Raw genomic sequence first — 20,952 nt, 5'->3', positions numbered from 1 at the left:
AGGGTCACAGGTGTGTAAAAAAAGGAGCGATAACATTTTTATCATTTATTAAGATCAAATTTCACGGCCACAAAGGCAATTTTCAGTACAATTATCCGTTAGGACGGCAGTCTGTATTTTTTTCTTTTGTCTCCTAATTTGAAAAGAGCAATTATAAACTACTTCAAAATGAAACTACTTTCTTAAGAAAAACATTCAAGACAATTCCAGCCATACCAATAATGATAATAAAATACACAGTTTAACATCTAAAATTCAACCCTTCATGCCAGTTTGTAATACTATTCCCCTTTTTGACATTTCAGTTTCGTTCACCTTAAGTAAACTAGTAATGAAATGCGTCGTTCCACACTGACTTAATGGAGCACAAATAAGCATAACAAACCAAAGATAAAAATTATGAACATTACAAAGAATACCATGACTAGCTAGTTATAGTGAATAGACAAGAAACTTGTTTCACATTTTGCAGGGGAATAAGCGGCAATTAGAAGACGTTCATGCCTGCAGAATTTACATTTGTACATACACTGAAGCGCCAAAGAAACTGGTATAGGCATGCTTATTCAAATGCAGATATATGTAAACAGGCAAAATACGGCTCTGCGGCCGGCAACACCTATATAAGACAACTAGTGTTTGGCGCAGTTGTTAGATCGGTTACGGCTGCTACAGTGGTAGGTTATCAAGATTTAAGTGAATTTGAAGGTGGTGTTACAGTCGGTGCACGCGCAATGGGACACAGCATCTCCGAGGTAGCAATGTTGTGTGGATTTTCCCGTGCGACCATTTCACGAGTGTACTGTGAACATCAGGAAGCCGGAAAAACATCAAATCTCCGACATCGCTGCAGCCGGGAAAAGATCCTGCAAGAACGGGACCAACGACGACTTGAGAGCATCGTTTATCGTGACAGAAGTGCAACTTTTCCGCAAATTGCTGAAGATTTCAATGCTGGGCCATCAACAAGTGCCAGCGTGCGAACCATTCAACGAAACATCATCGATATGGGCTTTCAGAGCCGAAGGCCCACTCGTGTACCCTTGATGACTGCGCGACTGGGCGACTGGGCCCGTCAACGCCGACAATGGACTATTGATGACTGGAAACATGTTCCCTGGTCGCACGAGTCTCGTTTCAAATTGTATCGAGCGGATGGACGTGTACGGGTATGGAGACGGCCTCATGAATCCATGGACCCTGCATGTCAGCAGGAGACTGTTCAAGCTGGTGGAGGCTCTGTAATGGTGTGGGTCGTATGCAGTTGGAGTGATATTGGACTCCTGATACGTCTAGATACGACTCTGACAGTTGACACGTACGTAAGCACCCTGTCTGATCACCTGCATCCATTCATGACCATTGTGCATTCCGACGGACTTTGGGCAATTCCAACAGGATTATGCGACACCTCACACGTCCAGAATTGCTACAGAGTGGCTCCAGGATCATTCTTCTGAGTTCACATATTTCCGCTGGCCACCAAACTCCCCAGACAATAACTATTATTGAGCATATCTGGGATGCCTTGCAACGTTGTGTTCAGAAGAGATCTCCACTTCCTCGTACTCTTACGGATTTGTGGACAGCCCTGCAGGACTCATGGTCTCAGTTCCCTCCAGCACTACTTCAGACATTAGTCGAGCCCATACCAAGTCGTATTGCAGCACATCTGCGTGCTCACGGAGGCCTTACACGATATTACGCAGGTGTACCAGTTTCTTTGGCTCTTCAGCGTAATTAGAAACGGAACATAGCTTCTCTTTTAGTAGTATCTGGTCGTGTCCCAGCTGCTGCTTCATCACTTAATGTGTCCTTCGGTACCCTGCGTCCGTCTGCCTCAGTCCACAGAAATGCAAGACAGTACCAACTATTTACACCTGTTGCAAACCTTCCTATCAGCATTTTGTCAGTAGATGTATCCTGATGATGCTGCTCTTTCTTTATTCAAGCAGCTCCTCATTTGATCTCACAAGGGCTGAGTGGAATCCCCGTACCAGACTCCCCCACCTCAGTAAAAATTTGAGGTGATACCGGGATTTGCCCCCCCTCCCCCCCCCCCCCCCGCCCCACCCCTCCATGAACCATGGACCATGCCGTTGGTGGGGAGGCTTGCGTGCCTCAGCGATACAGATTGCCGTACCGTAGGTGCAACCACAACGGAGGGGTATCTGTTGAGAGGCCAGACAAACGTGTGGTTCCTGAAGAGGGGCAGCAGCCTTTTCAGTAGTTGCAGGGGCAACAGTCTGGATGATTGACTGATCTGGCCTTGTAACACTAACCAAAACGGCCTTGCTGTGCTGGTACTGCGAACGACTGAAAGCAAGGGGAAACTACAGCCGTAATTTTTCCCGCGGGCATGCAGCTTTACTGTATGGCATGGAGAGCTGCATCAAACCAGTCTCAGGACTGAAGACCAGAACAACAACAACAACCGGGATTTGAACCCGTATCGTGGAATCCGAGCCACGTTTCGTTTGTAGGGAATCTCCATAACACTGAGAGGAAAAAATTGACGTGGCCGGGATTCGATCCTGCAACCTTTCAGTTCCTAGCCAAATGCACTACCACTTTTTTTCGTAAGAAATGAACATTTCAACAAAAGTTTCTACTCATTGATTACACATAGATTCAATCTCATGAACCTCGTTTGTTTAATTCCAAATTACACTCCCTAATCCAAAAAGAATAAAACGAAATCGGAGTTAATCCTACATTGCACTGCCACTTTCACACTTACCAAAAAAAAGTGGTCTAATCTCTCGGCTACAGGTGCGGTCATCACAATAATATCATCGTGTAAACAGTCACTGCATGAGTAAACTAGCTAAATGCTGATAGCTAACTATCTAGTGCTGCTATACAAGCATTACAGGAAGATAGATGAGGGATGCCAGTGCTAACGATGGAATGATCATTCACCAGAAACGGAACACCACAAAGAGCTTTTTAAATTGTTGCTTATTTCTTTGGCTATCACAAACAGATAAGCCATTGACGTGTTTCTCGAACTGGGTCATAAATTTCGTGAAAATTAAAACTAGTTTGCAAATAATAGTGATACAGCTAAAGAATAAACAACTTACGAGGCGATAGTCCAGGTCATTCAGTGGTTAGTACATTTTGACGAACTGTATACTGACTGACATCTATGTCAATTAATTCAGAGACATATCTTAATATGTGTAAATTTGGTTTCAATATCGTTCGCGTGGGAAAAGGAGTTGACTGAAAATATCTCACAGAAGATAGAACACAGTCTGTGCCAAAGATAACACTCGACCAAAGATACAAGATACACTAGAACAAGATTTCGCGCGTGCCACTCATCACCGCTGATCCACAGCTTTCGTCGGCTATAAACGTACTCCATATTTTCAGGTAAGCTCCCAGATATGAGAATCCTAGTTCATTACTTTATCCTGCGTCGTGATAACATTACGTTTGTGAATGACGCCATTCGTGTGGAGTCTTGTACGCATTGAGATTTGACAGCTCAGAAGCGACCAAATTTAAGACAGCTCTCGTAGAGCATAGCTCAAATGCGTAAATCGTGTCTCGGAAGCGAAGATTTGATTTCGTTAAAAACTTGGGAACTTGGATGTTGTAGAAGGAACTGTCACTACTGTCCCCCAACACAATCTTACCTGTTTCTTGGTTCATTTTGGGAATGAGTAAACTCAAAAATGACAGGTGTGACAAGATCTCGATTTAATTCATTGATCCATTCCATGATTTCATTGTTTACTACGTGTCAGTGAAATGTCACAATTTATAGTCTGTGCACTAATCACATTCGGTATTAAAACATTAACTCTTGGTGTGGAAGACCATCACTTCTAGGACGATTTTTTACTCTGCAGTGGAGTGTACACATTCGGGTCCCAGTACGACAGACAGTTTTAATATCCCAGGAATTTTCAGAATTACCAATGCAGCCAAAATTCTTCTTTCTTGGTCTCTACAAAGGCAACCAACTTGTTTCAGCCCGCAAGGACATTTTCTAGCATCTTTGCTTACAAAAATAAGAAACTGGAGAGTTCATTGTAATACTTATTGTCAAGTGACTAACCAAAGCTTATAACCGAAACAAATGGTTAGAGAGATCAACCTCAACTGAACTTTCAACTCGAAAAGCAAGTCGAATGAGAAAGTCGCGCAAGAATTAACCAGTTTAAATGAAATAACGTGAAATATGCCATCCTTCCACTAGCTGCATTGTAGCACCAGAGTGTAATTTACACGAGGCAATAAAATTAAACAGCTGATGGTTAATCATCTATATTTTATGTTCCCCCACTTTACTTTGGTCGTTATTAAAGGCGTTTGTGAAACAAACAGTAAACCCCAAAATCCGCTTATTTAAAAAATCGAACTGCCACGTATGTAACATAAAATATCGCGAACTATGTGTCGTACAATGATATAATTCTACCAGTACATTCAGAAGCATGCGTGGACACTGTCTGTGAAATTTGTAGTAGTAAAGGAGTAACACATTAACACGTCGTGCATAATACTGAAGTTTCACTGCATGAACAGCGAAAATATAGTAAACGATACAGATTTCGCCGTTCATCTTTATGCAGTGATGTCAGCAAGAAAAAGTTTGTAAAGGTTTAAAATTATGTGTAAAGTGATTAGTGCTGCTCATTCTCAAATTCTGGATGAATATTGTTTGGATAATTTGTGCGCCTGAGTTACTCCTCCTGAAGACATACACACACAGTTTCTATCGCTAATATTTATTGCGTTAAATCTTTAACGTAGGTTTATAGTTCTTAACGAGTAGATTATGACAGCATATTAATTTTTCAGATTCGGTCATTAACTCTATGAAATAATGAAAACCAAATTTTTGTTTCACTGGAAGCCATTAGATAGGCAATATACAACTGGTTGCGTGCTCCGGGTTAGCCGCTTAGTAAGACAGATATACTCCGGAACAATTTTTTTTCCAAAATCATTACGTCTTGTGACATCGTATCTCCTGAACTATGAATAGTACAATAATATAATTCTGGAGGTATATTCAATGGTACATGTGGATACTATGGGCAAAATGTGTTGCGAATAGAGCTAGCAATAAAGAAGTAATAAATTAAAATGTCGTGCATCACGTTGAAGTTTTACTGCATGAACAGCGAAAATTTTGTAAGAGATATTTGCTTGGGGGGGGGGGGGGGGGGTGTAATACCAACAAAAATTCTGAAAAGGTTTTTAATTTAGGGGCGCGGGGTTATGATCCACAAAAGTTCTGAAAAGGTTTTAAATTAAGTATAAAGTTTATTCGAAGTCAGTTATTTGCGCCATAAGTTACACTGTCTCAGGACACACAGGATATCCCAGGAGGAATGGTCAGTATTCAGGAATATGACAGGAACGATCATTCGAAGCAAAATGTCCAGTAAACATCGGCTCTAAAATGTATACCCTGGGAGCCATGAACACTTGTCCAGTAAAAAAGACGTGTTTCAGAGTAGTAAACATGAACACGTGTTCGCAGCTCTTAAGGTACACATTTTACTAGGATTTTTTGCTTCGGATGATCGTTCCTATCACATCTCTGAATACTGATCATTCCTTCTGGGACAACCTCTATACACTGTTTCTAACTATAATACTTGACTTATTATGATCAACATTACAGTTAAGATTATACCTCTTAATGAGTGGCTTATGACAGCATTTTAAATTTTTACGTTCGGTCAATAATTATATGAAACACTGAAAATCAAATTTTTGTTGCATCTGGAAGCTCTTAGACTGACAGCTTGCGACTGGGACTGCGTGACCATTTTACCCGTTTAGTGGTATACTGCTGTGGCTTGGGTCATTTTGGAATACGAGCTCTGGGAATTTCGTAACTCTCTCCGCAGTCTACAACGTTTCTCTTACAAAATTCTTCACTGCAGTTCGTTGACCACTTCCGTGTCACTCTCAAGCTAACAGTCCGCAGCTCGTGGTCTCGCGGTCGCGTTCTCGCTTCCAGAGCACAGGGTCCCGGGTTCGATTCACGGCGGGGTCAGGGATTTTCACCTGCCTCGAGATGACTGGGTGTTTGTGTTGTCCTCATTATTTCATCATCATTCATGAAAGTGGCGAGATTGGACTCAGCAAAGGCTGAGAATTTGTACGGGCGCTGATAACTACGCAGTTGAGCGCCCAACAAACGAATCATCATCATCATCGAGCTAACAAAACAGAAGCTGGTCGAAAAAGGGTTTTTTAAGCAATCTCTTTGTGCGTAAATTGACCATCTTCTGGTTTGTCCAGTGAATCTGAGTCTGATATCTACTTCCCCATGGTTAAATTTAAGCGTTCGCTCCATCTTAAATCGCTCCTGAAAGAGACTCTTAGCTACATGAAGATTTTAGTTAGTTCCAGTGATAGAGCGCCCATCGTGTAGCCAACTGATGTATGACTTTTCACCTGTTTACGACCTTTGCATTACTTTTAATTATGCTCACGTTCAACTGTCAGTCCTTCAATCAGGCACAGATCGTCTGAGAGTGTCACAAGGAACTCCTTGACTGCGAGGACGCAAAAGGACAATGATATTTACGGCATTCGACGTCCCACAAGTTGAATACCATGCAACCAGAATATTGACTGTTAATGCCAACAGTGAGTGGGACTGGAAGTATCCAATGGTGAGCACAGCATGAGACTGCGGATCGTGGTTGAACTGCTTAGTCGACGAGTAACTCATGCTAATAGTGTTAATACAATGTAGAGCAATGGCAACGATAAACAAAGCAAACGTTGCATTATATCTAAAACAACAGTTGCAGAAGTTGACATTTCATCACAAAGAAACCCAAAGAATTTCGAGAAGTGAGGAAGAAGACGTAAAGTGTCAACTTGATGATGAATAGTAAACTGCGAAATAGGTCCGAAAATTTGTAGATGAGATAAACAAACTTACCCTATCGTTCAGCAAGGAACTTGTTTTCAACGCCGGTCAATCAGGATTTGAAGAGAAAAAGCACATGAAAGAAAACCTGGAAATTAGAGGTACCAAGACAGTTGTATCAAGATCAACTAACATCAATGTCTTAGCGCATTCTTATTCAGTTATGTACTTGGATGGTAAATTGGATGGAAAGTTATCCACTGTGCTGCGAGAAGTTGAAGGTGTTCTGTCCCCTACGATTCTTTTTCGTGTGCGTGATCTTGCAAAGGCAGTAGGTTCAAATGGCTCTGAGCACTATGGGACTTAACATCTGAGGTCATCAGTCCCCTAGAACTTAGAACTACTTAAACCTAACTAACCTAATGACATCACACACATCCATGCCCGAGGCAGGATTCGAACCTGCGACGTAGCGGTCGCGCGGTTCTAGACTGTAGCGCCTAGAGCCGCTCGGCCACACCGGCCGGCAAAGGCAGTAGGAAATATTTACATAACAGCAAGCAAGAGTGGGAAAATGGGCGTAAGAGAACTATAACTATGATATGAGCACTGATTTTGCCCAATGGCTAGTCAAAATAACTTGCCTTTGATTGATTCCTGGTCTGCAAATAAAAATCACGCACGCTTAGAGCAACCGAGCCCTCCTGAAAAGTGTGTGACATTGCAATTCATACCACCTGGAACTACTGGACAAATTCAGTCTCTCGATGTTTTTTTTCCGTGCTTATAAAAAATATCGCATTATCTGCAGCCACGACTTAAAGGATAGCAAGTTTCACGATAAGCTCCACCACAGACTGTTTGAATTTAGTTGCATGCCATCACATTCCATCAGTTCTCATTACCCTGTTACACCAATATGATCCTATATGCATTCTTTAAGAGTGGGTACCTAGCTGAGCGTCCTGCATGGTTTGTAACGCCCAAAAAGTTCGCTTTCGATCGCAATGTTGCGAACCTTTGCGATCATAGTGGAGTACCATTTTTCATTCTATGTTCATAGTGCAAGTTACTGGTTTGTTTTGAACACTTCTTGAATGTCGACGATGTCCATTTTGTGAAGTGTAATAGACATATCCCATAGAAGGTTGATCTGTGCACCTCCCGGACACTCATTTTCTGTCGCTCTCCTGATGCACATGGTGATTCACTATCAGCTAATATATTTCCTGTCATAATAATTGTTAACACAACATTTTCAAATGATTGAACTTGCGCTATCGTACTCAAGGGGTTCCGTGTCAGTGCATTTGGACAAAATCCGCACTTGATGTAGTGAATGTAAGATAATGTCGTCATTCACATAAACCTCCTAGAAGGGAGGGCCAGCAGAACAGAGCTGAGTGGCTCCGTAGAAAAGACGAAATCCATGATGAATGACAAACAAGGATCGAAATTCTTTAAAACAGAGTTTGGCCAGATTAATTGAAGTACCTCGGTCAGACTACAGAAGAAAATGGTCTAGAAAAGCTGCAATAAGCGATCGGATATCAAAAATGGAGATAGCATATGTGCTGAGTAAGAAATGTTTGCATCAAAAAGTGCATATCCTGGATTACAAAACTAAGATACTATAATACTGCGGACAAAATAAAATGCATGTACGCCAGTAAATGCCTCTCAATGAAGCACAAGCTAGAGAGTTGGAGAGCTTGGAAAGGAGAATACCACTAAAAGTCATGTGTGCAGTCTACACGGAGGCCGGCTGGAAACTTTGGAGCAAAAAGAAGTCTACCAGAATGCCGACAGCACCTCGGTAGCCGTCAGAAAGAGGAGGATATTTTTTTGGGTATTTGTTCAAAATGGAGAAGAATAGAAATACAAACGAATATTAGATTACATCTCCAAAAATAAAATCACCGCAACGTGTATAAAGAAGCTCGGAGAGCTTGAAAGATTCAAGACTTTATATTAGAACGGAACCTGCTTCCAGACAGAATACAAATTTGTGAAGAAAAACTACAAAGACCGGAAGGGCATGGACGTGAGAACAAAAGCAACAGCTTACCGACCGTATGAAGTAGTGCTGGAACAGAGGAAACACCGAACAAAGAGGACAAAATGAAGTTGTAGCGTGATCATAGGTTGTCATTCATTCTAAATGCTTTGTTGCTGATATTCTTGAGCTAATAGACTGGCGATCCGTTTTGACATTTGAACATCTGTGAGCTATTGAGATACCGGATAGAACGATACCGTATTCTTCCGGGGTCGTAAGATTTCCTTCTGCAGCTCCGGCGCGCCGCTGGATGTTCCCCTAGTCGGCAGTTGAAATGTCTGCTGTGGCGTGTTCTCCGACATCCTCTTGCGCGATAGGCGTGTACCTGAAATTCAAGATTCTGGCTGGCTCTGAGCACTATGGGACTTAACAGCTGTGGTCATCAGTCCCCTAGAACTTAGAACTACTTAAACCAAACTAACCTAAGGACATCACACACATCCATACCCGAGGCAGGATTCGAACCTGCGACCGTAGCAGTCGCGCGGTTCCGGACTGCGCGCCTAGAACCGCGAGACCACCGCGTTCAAGATTCTGTCAATGTTTTTCTTTACAAGCTAGCCATACAGGTTGGCTTTAAACAACTTTTGCCCACGGAGCTTTGTAGCGAAACTGCAGGGTGAATTATTCACTCCGCAACTGTTTTATTGATTATCAAAAACATTTGATAGAGTACATTACAAGATGGTCGAGGTGGAAAAAAATGGTAGGATACATGGCAATAACCGCTGGATCACAATAATATTGGAATCAATATGCTGTTCTGGTAGTAGAAAATAAGAAATCTGACACGTTAAAGGTTCAGTATATCGATGAGTGAGACAAGACGGCATTTTGTCATCAATGATATTTAATCATTATTGGAATACATCGTCAAATAAGCCCTTGAAAATGTCAAAGAAGGAATCGTCCTGAAAAAAAGAGAAGCTGAACAATATCGACCACCCTGAAGATACTTCATTGCTTGCTGACAGCGTAAATGGTCTTCATTACCTTGTATCCAGAGTTGACGAATGTAGAGAGCATTGTGGACTCTAAATCAACCTAAATAAAACAAAATTAGTAGTCATCAGCAATAAAGACATATCAAACTGTTATTTAAACATCAATGGTAAACATATTGAAAATGTAAACAGATACACTCAGTTTGCTTCAAAACTTGACGGCACAATTTCAGGAATGGATTCCTTATATAACAAGAAGAAAAAAGTCTAGTAAACATGGCCTCTAAAATGCGTAAGTTACGAGCTATGAGCACCTCTTCATCAACGATACAGTGAAGCAAATATCTTCTACTACAAGCTTTTTGCATTCTGTGTTTTGGGAGGAGGTAGTGTGGACAGAAACAAGAAGTCCAGTAAATGTAGGTTGTAAAATACACTCCTGGAAATTGAAATAAGAACACCGTGAATTCATTGTCCCAGGAAGGGGAAACTTTATTGACACATTCCTGGGGTCAGATACATCACATGATCACACTGACAGAACCACAGGCACATAGACACAGGCAACAGAGCATGCACAATGTCGGCACTAGTACAGTGTATATCCACCTTTCGCAGCAATGCAGGCTGCTATTCTCCCATGGAGACGATCGTAGAGATGCTGGATGTAGTCCTTTGGAACGGCTTGCCATGCCATTTCCACCTGGCGCCTCAGTTGGACCAGCGTTCGTGATGGACGTGCAGACCGCGTGAGACGACGCTTCATCCAGTCCCAAACATGCTCAATGGGGGACAGATCCGGAGATCTTGCTGGCCAGCGTAGTTGACTTACACCTTCTAGAGCACGTTGGGTGGCACGGGATACATGCGGACGTGCATTGTCCTGTTGGAACAGCAAGTTCCCTTGCCGGTCTAGGAATGGTAGAACGATGGGTTCGATGACGGTTTGGATGTACCGTGCACTATTCAGTGTCCCCTCGACGATCACCAGTGGTGTACGGCCAGTGTAGGAGATCGCTCCCCACACCATGATGCCGGGTGTTGGCCCTGTGTGCCTCGGTCGTATGCAGTCCTGATTGTGGCGCTCACCTGCACGGCGCCAAACACGCATACGACCATCATTGGCACCAAGGCAGAAGCGACTCTCATCGCTGAAGACGACACGTCTCCATTCGTCCCTCCATTCACGCCTGTCGCGACACCGCTGGAGGCGGGCTGCACGATGTTGGGGCGTGAGCGGAAGACGGCCTAACGGTGTGCGGGACCGTAGCCCAGCTTCATGGAGACGGTTGCGAATGGTCCTCGCCGATACCCCAGGAGCAACAGTGTCCCTAATTTGCTGGGAAGTGGCGGTGCGGTCCCCTACGGCACTGCGTAGGATCCTACGGTCTTGGCGTGCATCCGTGCGTCGCTGCGGTCCGGTCCCAGGTCGACGGGCACGCGCACCTTCCGCCGACCACTGGCGACAACATCGATGTACTGTGGAGACCTCACGCCCCACGTGTTGAGCAATTCGGCGGTACGTCCACCCGGCCTCCCGCATGCCCACTATACGCCCTCGCTCAAAGTCCGTCAGCTGCACATACGGTTCACGTCCACGCTGTCGCGGCATGCTACCAGTGTTAAAGACTGCGATGGAGCTCCGTATGCCACGGCAAACTGGCTGACACTGACGGCGGCGGTGCACAAATGCTGCGCAGCTAGCGCCATTCGACGGCCAACACCGCGGTTCCTGGTGTGTCCGCTGTGCCGTGCGTGTGATCATTGCTTGTACAGCCCTCTCGCAGTGTCCGGAGCAAGTATGGTGGGTCTGACACACCGGTGTCAATGTGTTCTTTTTTCCATTTCCAGGAGTGTATATACTGTAAGAAGTATGGGCTTGTTTATCTCCGCTACTGTCAATCACACATCTTCTTTATTGAACAAGTGGTCATAACTCTTAAGGTACGCATTTTAGAGTAAATGTGTACTACAATTTTATCTTCTTGTTATATGAGGAACCAGTTCCTGAAGTTTTATCGTCGAGGTTTGAAACACCCTCTATATCTGGGAACTAACATTAACAACTAATGGCGTAACTCACATGAAAAAGTCCGTATAGAGAAAGCCAGGGCCGCGTTTTGTAAAATGACTACTGTGTTCAAGAGTTATCACCTCTCAAGCGAAACAAAATCAACGTTTCTGCTCTCCTACATATTTCCCATTGTTTTCTATGGAGATCAGACCTTTACTTTGTCGGTGACGGTGGGACAACGACTTGAGGCATTTGATACGTGGCTATACAGGAGAATGTTAAGAGTACCGTGTGTAATCCGGGCGGGAAGGAGCGCCTAGTCTCCGGCACGAATCCGCCCGGCGGACTTGTGTCGAGGTCCGGTGAACCAGCCAGTCTGTGGATGGTTTTTAGGCGGTTTTCCATCTGCCTAGGCGAATGCGGGCTGGTTCCTCTTATTCCGCTTCAGTTACACTATGTCGGCGATTGCTGCGCAAACAAGTTCTCCACGTACGCGTACACCACCATTACTTTACCACGCAAACATAGGGGTTACACTCGTCTGGTGTGAGACGTTCCCTGGGGAGTCCACCGGGGGCTGAACCGCACAATAACCCTGGGTTCGGTGTGAGGCGGTGGAGGGTGAAGTGGACTGCGGTAGTCGTCGTGGGGTAGTGGACCACTGCGGCTGCGGCGGGGACGGAGCCTCTCCGTCGTTTCTAGGTCCCCGGTTAACATACAATACAATACATACAATACCGTGTGTGAACAGATAAAATTACTAACAACGACATTTTCCGCAAAATGAAGAAAGAAAAAGAATACCTAAATCCTTTAAAATACAGATAATACAATATATCGTCCATGAAATGAGGCATGGAAACAGTTCTAAACTGCTACAGAACATTCTGCAAGGAAAGATACCCGGTGAAAGAGGACTGGGTGGTAGAAGAAACTAGTCAAGAAGTTAATGTAATAAAAATTTGTACAGCTGACGACTGATTATTTCTATTCTTAAAACGTGCTTCACAGCTGCTGATTGACAGCCACGAATAAAATTTTAAACTTACGGACGTGGACTTCACACACAAGCAAAAGTGGTATAGCTGTGATGATGTCCAACATTCGGAGTGGCTACGCACTAAAATAAGAAGCAGTTGAGTGCTGCTGTTTTGAAATTTCCTGATGGATTAAAATTGTGTATCGGACTGGGAGTCAAACTAGCAATCTTGCCTTTCACAATCCGGTAAACAGGTGTCATCTGCCAGGAAGTTTCAAAAGAAGTGCACACTTCTCTACAGAGGTGAAAGATTCATTCTTTGAGAAGGTATTTTTGTAGTTTGTGCAGTTCTATGAGAAGTACTGAGTTGCAGCTGTTGAGCCTTTTCATAATTTAATGATTATTTGCTGTCATTTAGAAACATTTTGGTAGTTGCCTTCTCAGATACTACTTTTTATTTCTTTACTTCTATCACCCGTTAAATGGAGAAAGTTTTAATCTTCTGACAATGCAACTGCAAGATCATTTATGTATATCAGAAATAACAGTGGACTCAGACTCGAACCCTGCCGGACACGGTATCCGATTGCTTCAGTGAGTCATACAGACACCAGTGGAAAAATGCCCCTACCAGAGCACAGAAAAGCTAAGATGCTACTGTTTTAAAAAACTCTCACTGAAAAGTGGGGTACCAGCTGCCTCACTCTACCTTTCTCCGCCAATCTAAAAATTTTCATAAAAATTGTGGCGTGCGAACACATTCGCGATGTTTTTAATATGCAGCTCAAACGGTTCAAATGGCTCTGAGCACTATGGGACTTAACATCTGAGGTCATCAGTCCCCTAGAACTTGGAACTACTTAAACCTAACTAACCTAAGGACATCACACACATCCATGCCCGAGGTAGGATTCGAACCTGCAATCGTAGCAACAGCGCGGTTCCGGACTGAAGCGCCTAGAACCGATCGGCCACTCCGGCCGGCAATATGCAGCTCACTATCATTTCCACCAGCTCCCCTTATTGTAACTCGTTCAGACCTACTAGTCCATCGCTATAAGTCGCTCATACGCATCCTGTCTACTTGACCATTCTTACTCACTCATTCAGCTCAACACATAGACATTATGTGTTTGTGTCTCTATGTCACCATCCTCTGTCTCACAGCCTGCGTGTCTTTCGTTCTGTCCTACTAATGCTGTCTCCTCTCACTGTTTTTAGAAAACAGAACACAGCACGTTATTCTCAATGGAGAGACGTCTACAGACGTTAAAGTAACCTCTGGCGTAGCACAGGGGAGTGTTATGGGACCATTGCTTTTCACAATATATATAAATGACCTAGTAGATAGTGTCGGAAGTTCCATGAGGCTTTTCGCGGATGATGCTGTAGTATACAGAGAAGTTGCAGCATTAGAAAATTGCAGCGAAATGCAGGAAGATCTGCAGCGGATAGGCACTCGGTGCAGGGAGTGGCAACTGATCCTTAACATAGACAAATGTAATGTATTGCGAATACATAGAAAGAAGGATCCTTTATTGTATGATTATATGATAGCGGAACAAACACTGGTAGCACTTAGTTCTGTAAAATATCTGGGAGTATGCGTACGGAGCGATTTGAAGTGGAATGATAATAAAAAATTAATTGTTGGTAAGGCGGGTACCAGGTTGAGATTCATTGGGAGAGTCCTTAGAAAATGTAGTCCATCAACAAATGAGGTGGCTTACAAAACACTCGTTCGGCCTATACTTGAGTATTGCTCATCAGTGTGGGATCCGTATCAGGTCAGGTTGACAGAGGAGACAGAGAAGATCAAAAGAAGAGCGGCGCGTTTCGTCACAGGGTTATTTGGTAAGCGTTACGGAGATGTTTAGCAAACTCAAGTGGCAGACTCTTCAAGAGAGGCGCTCTTGCTGTCCAGGTTTCGAGAGGGTGCGTTTCTGGATGAGGTATCGAATATATTGCTTCCCCCTAAGTATACCTCCCGAGGAGGTCACGAATGTAAAATTAGAGAGATTCGAGCGCGCACGGAGGCTTTCCGGCAGTCGTTCTTCCCGCGAACCACACGCGAGTGGAACAGGAAAAGGATGTAATGACAGTGGCACGTAAAGTGCCCTACGCCACACACCGTTGGGTGGCTTGCGGAATATAAATGTAGATGTTGATGTAGATGTGTCCCTGTCTCTCTCTTGATCTCTCTTACTGTTACAATCTTATTCATTCTTTGCTCACTGTCACTATCTCTTCGGCGTTGTCATTGACTCTCTTTCTCATTATCACTGGCTCCCATCCACTTCCACTTTCTCCTTGCCTTTATTCATCCTCCACTGGTGCTGTCTCCTTGAATTTTGTTAACGTCAACCACGTTGGACTGGCACTGTGTGCTTCTCTTTCTCTCACGATGCCATTATCTGCTTCGCTTTTTGTGTACCGCAACCACTGTCTACTATCTTCCTGTATTTACTACTTCTCCGTCTCTTACTCACTTCCACGCTCGCCTACTCTCTCAGCATAAAAAAGCGCGGATATGTTCGCATGCTAAAACATTCGGAAAAAATTTTTAAGGTGCTGAGAAAGGTATGAATAGAATAAAGCAGCTGGTACCCTACTTTTCAGTGAGCATGTTTTAATAAATAGGAGCATATTGGCCATTTGTGAGCTTCGAAAGCAGCATTTTTTCGCTGGTTCCTTTCTTTTCCCTGCTACAGCGGGGTATGTCACCCATATGAAATGAACTTTATTGGTCAGTAAAACTGCAGACAAATTTTGCATTTGCTTCAGTATTACAACATAGCGGATCTCAGATCCATTATAATGATAACGGAGACACTTTGCACCATCTTTCTCCGTGCTACGTCACTTATAAACTACACTACTGGCCATTGAAATTGCTACACCAAGAATAAATGCAGATGATAAACGGGTATTCATTGGGCAAATATATTATGCTAGAACTGACATGTGATTACATTTCCACGCTATTTGGCTGCATAGATCCTGAGAAATCAGTACCCAGAACAACCACCTCTGGCCGTAATAACGGCCTTGATGCGCCTGGGCAATGAGTCAAACAGAGCTTGGATGGCGTGCACAGGTACAGCTGCCCATGCAGCTTCAACACAATACCTCAGTTCTTCAAGAGTAGTGACTGGCGTATTGTGACGAGCCAGTTGCTCGGCCACCATTGACCAGACGTTTACAGTTGGTAAGAGATCTGGAGAATGTGCTGGCCAGGGCAGCAGTCGAACATTTTCTGATTCCAGAAAGGCCCGTAAAGGACCTGCGGTCGTGCATTATCCTGCTGAAATGTAGGGTTTCGCAGGGATCGAATGAAGGGTAGAGCCATCTGAAATGTAACGTTCACTGTTCAAAGTGCCGTCAATGCGAACAAGAGGTGACCGAGACGTGTAAGCAATGGTACCCCATACCTTCACGCCGGGTGATACGCCAGTATGGCGATGACGAATACACGCTACCAATGTGCGTTCACCGCGATGTCGCCAAACACGGATGCGACCACCGTGAAGCTGTAAACAGAACCTGGATTCATCCGAAAAAATGACGTTTCGTCATTCGTGCACCCAGGTTCGTCGTTGAGTACACCATCGCAGGCGCTCCTGGCTGTGATGCAGCGTCAAGGCTAACCGCAGCCATGCTGCTGCAAACGTCGTCGAATTGTCTGGCAGATGGTTGTTGTCTTGCAAACGTCCCCATCTGTTGACTCAGGGATCGAGACGTAGCTGCACGATCCGTTTCAGTCATGCGGATAAGGTGCCTATTATCTCGACTGCTAGTGATACGAGGCCATTGGGATCCAGCACGGCGTTCCGTATTACCCTCCTGAACCCACTAATTCCATATTTTGCTAGCAGTCATTGGATCTCGACATCCGCGAGCAACAATGTCGCGATACGATAAACCGCAATCACGATAGGCTACAATCCGACCTTTATCAAAGTCGATAACGTGATGTACGCATTTCTCTTCCTTACACGAGGCATCACAACAACGTTTCACCAGGCAACGCCGGTCAACTGCTGTTTATGTATGAGAAATCGGTAGGAACCTTTCCTCATGTCAGCACGTTGTAGGTGTCGCCACCGGCGCCAACCTTGTGTGAATGCTCTGAAAAGCTAATCATTTGTATATGAAAGCATCTTCTTCCTGTCGGTTAAATTTCGCGTCTGTAGCATGTCATCTTCGTGGTGTAGCAATTTTAATGGCCAGTAGTGTATGTTTCGCCTCACACCGTAGTTTACGCGCATATTTTGTTTGTACAAGTAAGGTAACTTGGAATCTCAGTGCCTCGGAAACGGACAAAGACATCACGACAATTTTCAACATTGTTTGAGGTCAGGACTTTAGGAATATATCGTAAAAATTTTAGCCATGTGCTGCTCATAACTATCTTCAATTTTGCGGCCCGGTTTTGTGACACACAAAAAAAGAAAAAAATAACATTTTTTTCGGTTTTCTCAAGAACCGCCCATGAACTAAACGATGCCCTCATAAGCTTCTTACGCCGCCCCATAGACCACATATAATACAAAAGAACCGAACGATTTATTCCATTTGCCTTTGCTGGAGGTTCGAACGGCTCTAAGCACTATGGGACTTAACATCTGAGGTCATCAGTCTCCTACACTTAGAACTACTTAAACCTAACTAACCTAAGGACATCACACACATCCATACCCGAGGCAGGATTCGAACCTGCGACAGTAGCAGCAGCGCGGTTCCGAACTGAAGCGCCTAGAACCGCTCGGCCACAGCGGCCGGCTTTGCTGGAGGAAGTGCATAATATTCAAACTTTGACCCCATGCTGTAGAATAATTACAGTAAGACCATCTGTGTGCTGGGCATCAGCCGGCCGGAGTGGACGTGCGGTTCTAGGCGCTGCAGCCTGGAGCCGAGCGACCGCTACGGTCGCAGATTCGAATCCTGCCTCGGGCATGGATGTGTGTGATGTCCTTAGGTTAGTTAGGTTTAAGTAGTTCTAAGTTCTAGGCGACTGATGACCTCAGAAGTTAAGTCGCATAGTGCTCAGAGCCATTTGAACCAAGCCATTGCTGGGCATCCAAATAGTCGCTAGCCCAAGGGCTATCTGAAACACTAGACCCTACCTTCCTGTCACCAATATACCACTAAGTATGATCGCCAGAAAAGCTATTTATATGTGCTGCGTTTTGGAACTCATCATTAATCATAGTGTCTCATGCGTGCCGATAACGCCGGACCCAAAATCGAACCCTCCGCTACATTACGTTTAATTGCTTCAGTAAGTCACGCAGTCATAATACATCCTTGACAATGTTGTGTTTGTTACACATCGGGTGAAATTACCGTGCACATTTAGTACGACGCTATTACTTCCGCTCGCGAAGCGGAAACTTGTTTCAACGGTAGCGGGCAATGGCGCACACGTGTGCTGACGCGCCGCTCTCTGTACTCCGGTCTGTCTGGCCGGCAATGGCCGTGGGAGTTGGTCCGGCAGGCGGCGCGCCAATCATTAAGAGCATGACCCCGTTGTCGGGGCGGCGAGTGCGCCCAGCTGTAGCCGCAGTCTGAGGCCCGGCGCGGCGGTAACCACTGCTCCACCTCCATCCGCAGACCTCGCGCTGGACGTGTTGCCGCGACGAGAACAACCACTCTCTGTGGTGCTTCGTACTGTTCGGTCAGCTCTTGACAGTCACACGTTTCGCCTCTATCTCTGCGGTTCCGCTTTGAACGTCCGCAGTGGCGAACCAGCGGTTGTTGGTGATTTATCGAGAATATTGCTATTTTAGTTTACCGTGTACAAATCGCGGGAGGATAAGTCAGGATTAGTGACAGTTCTCTTTCATAACAGGGTACATATATCCTGCAGTGTGAGCGTCGATACCTGTTCCAATAGTAGACTGCCTCGCAGGGGAGAAAAGAATGAAAGTGGGTCAGACAGCTGAAACAAGCTGCTGATATTGTTCCACTGAAAACTAGCAAGTGCCTATTGAGATGTGTTTCCAAAATCCAGTAAAATCATGTTAGTAGTTTCTAACAAGAAACGGCAACAGGCCAGGCATTGTGTGTTGCTAAACTTTGCGCAGTGTAATGGAAAGGCTTCTGTTTCGAAATGTTTCCAACAGTCTTGACTGGTGGTTGAAAACGAACCTATGTAAGTGCATGAACTAGGGATAAACAGTGGACTGGTGAACCAGTCAACTTCCCCATAACGCAGTCGTTAGTTTGGGCTTCCGAACTTCATCGGTGTGGTTCTGTTTGATCCACCCTGTTAAATACATCTCAACAATCGGCGCAGTGAATTTGGTGGGGGAAAAACTGGTATTTGGTGAGTGGAGGTCTCTGGTGGGACTGGTATATTGAGGGGCAGGTAACGACGACGCAGCAAGACTGTTTTGTGCCCGTCGAACTCGTCGCCAAAATGCGTGGTAGGTTCGTGAGCCTGGAGAGCGTTCTGACGGCGCCGGTGCACCGTACCCCATCCACGTGCTGCTCCTCCGTCAGCAGCGTTCTCAGCCAAGCAGAGCTCCTGGCCAGCGCTGTCTCCAGTCGGTGGCCCTCCGATGTCTACCGAATCAGGTTCGCTCATCATCTCATGGACGTCTCCCAGGTGTAGCGGCCCCTCTTATCTCTCTCTTTCCCTCTACCTGTCTCTCTCTCTTTTATCAGTCTATCTATCTATCTACCTGTCTCTCGATTGCACGCAAGATCGCAGTGTAATTTGTTCTGCTCGATCTACATGTACAACTGGTCAAATACGGACGCAAAACCCACCCACAGACCTCGCTCACATACTTTTTGATTTTTGTCTGACACAAGGGACAGCGTTGCCTCACAGATAAATTAAAAGGAAGTTCAGTCTACCAGTTCCGATCATGGTTTGCGGGAGGTTTCCTTTAGTCATCAGCCAAATGTTAGAACTGGAAATCCCCTCCCAAATATTCCCAATTGGGACCTCTTCTGCCGCACAGAATATTTGCCCGGAAAACTATCCACCCAAATCTTACGAGTAGTGAATGACAGATGGCACATATGCAGATATTAATTTTTGTCTGGGGTAATGGCCAACATTGTTCAGGAGTAATATGAAATCATTCCAGTCCCTCAGTTCTGGCCAAGACATTTGGAATTTCCGCATTTGAGAACCTCTTCTTTGTAAGAGATTGGTCCATTTCTGTCTGTTATTTAATATTTTATTATGTACTTATTCTACATTTAATTCTTCCCTGATATCTTCATTTCGCATCCTATCCATCGTCGTACATCCTCTAACACTCTTTAAAAATCCCATTTCTGCCGACTGTATTTTACTAACAAGGGGACGGCACAATCTTCCCTTCAGTGATTTGATTCATTTTCACGGGGTGTGTGGGGCATGACTAGGACTTAAACATTTGTAAACAGGACCGTTGTCGACAAAACTGAGATTGAAAATTTTAAGCATGCATATATAGAACCCTACGTTGTATGGGCGGTATAATTCAAGACGCGCATAGCCAAGTGAGTAAGCGCTTAGTTTCATAAGAGAGAGGTCTATGTATCGATTCCCGTTGCCCATACTGCTTTTGTTTTTCATATAGTCTCAAACTGTTCAAGATAGAGATGTTCTGCCAAATACAGAATTAAAGTAATTCCTCCAAAATGTACTCCGCTGTGTAGCCTTGCGGCGTTTATTTTCACAGACATATGAAGAACCTTATAAAACGATGGCGGCCACTCGGTAGCGAATGGCTGTTGAGAACTTGTGTACCCTAGTATTTGACTCCCTTTTATATGGGTGTTAACCCCTCAAGGTCTCTGTAGAGGAGTTGTTACTGGTTGTTTGATTAACAAGTTCAGAGTAATGGAAGGAATAGCCTCTTAAGTTCCGGTCTCAATTCTGGCAAATCTTTAGGTATTGGCAGAACGTTGACACGATCTTTCATAAAAACCCAAAGAAAAAGATCGTGTGCCGTGAGGTGAGGCGAGCGTGGAGGCCAGCGCAAAAGAGCATTGCGGGCAGTCGAACGATTAGGGACTTTGACGTTAAACCACACTCGTGGAAACAGTTGCCAATGGGGAGGCACTCCATCTTGTTGCCAAAGGAAATTTTCCAGCACA

The 20,952-nt window shown here is 44.6% G+C and overlaps 1 protein-coding gene across 2 annotated transcripts in view; it reads left to right on the top strand.

Moving 5' to 3' along the window:
• The window catches only part of LOC124619401 (ATP-binding cassette sub-family G member 4-like), a 448,704-nt gene that overhangs the window by 385,741 nt on the left and 42,011 nt on the right, over positions 1-20,952 (top strand). Inside the window, exon 1 of one of the 2 annotated variants that reach the window (XM_047145756.1) lies at positions 18,458-19,431. The exons of the other annotated variant lie outside the window; for it this stretch is intronic. Within the exon in view, the coding sequence (XP_047001712.1) occupies positions 19,274-19,431 (158 nt within the window). The 5' untranslated portion in view covers positions 18,458-19,273. Of the gene's footprint in view, positions 1-18,457; positions 19,432-20,952 lie in introns of those variants that run through there. 2 annotated transcript variants of the gene reach the window in all.

This window comes from Schistocerca americana, chromosome 6 (assembly GCF_021461395.2).
Source record: "Schistocerca americana isolate TAMUIC-IGC-003095 chromosome 6, iqSchAmer2.1, whole genome shotgun sequence".
In the NCBI taxonomy this organism is placed as follows: domain Eukaryota; kingdom Metazoa; phylum Arthropoda; class Insecta; order Orthoptera; family Acrididae; genus Schistocerca; species Schistocerca americana.
The sequence above is the reverse complement of the archived record's forward strand: the minus strand, read 5'-3'. Positions and strand labels throughout refer to the sequence as shown.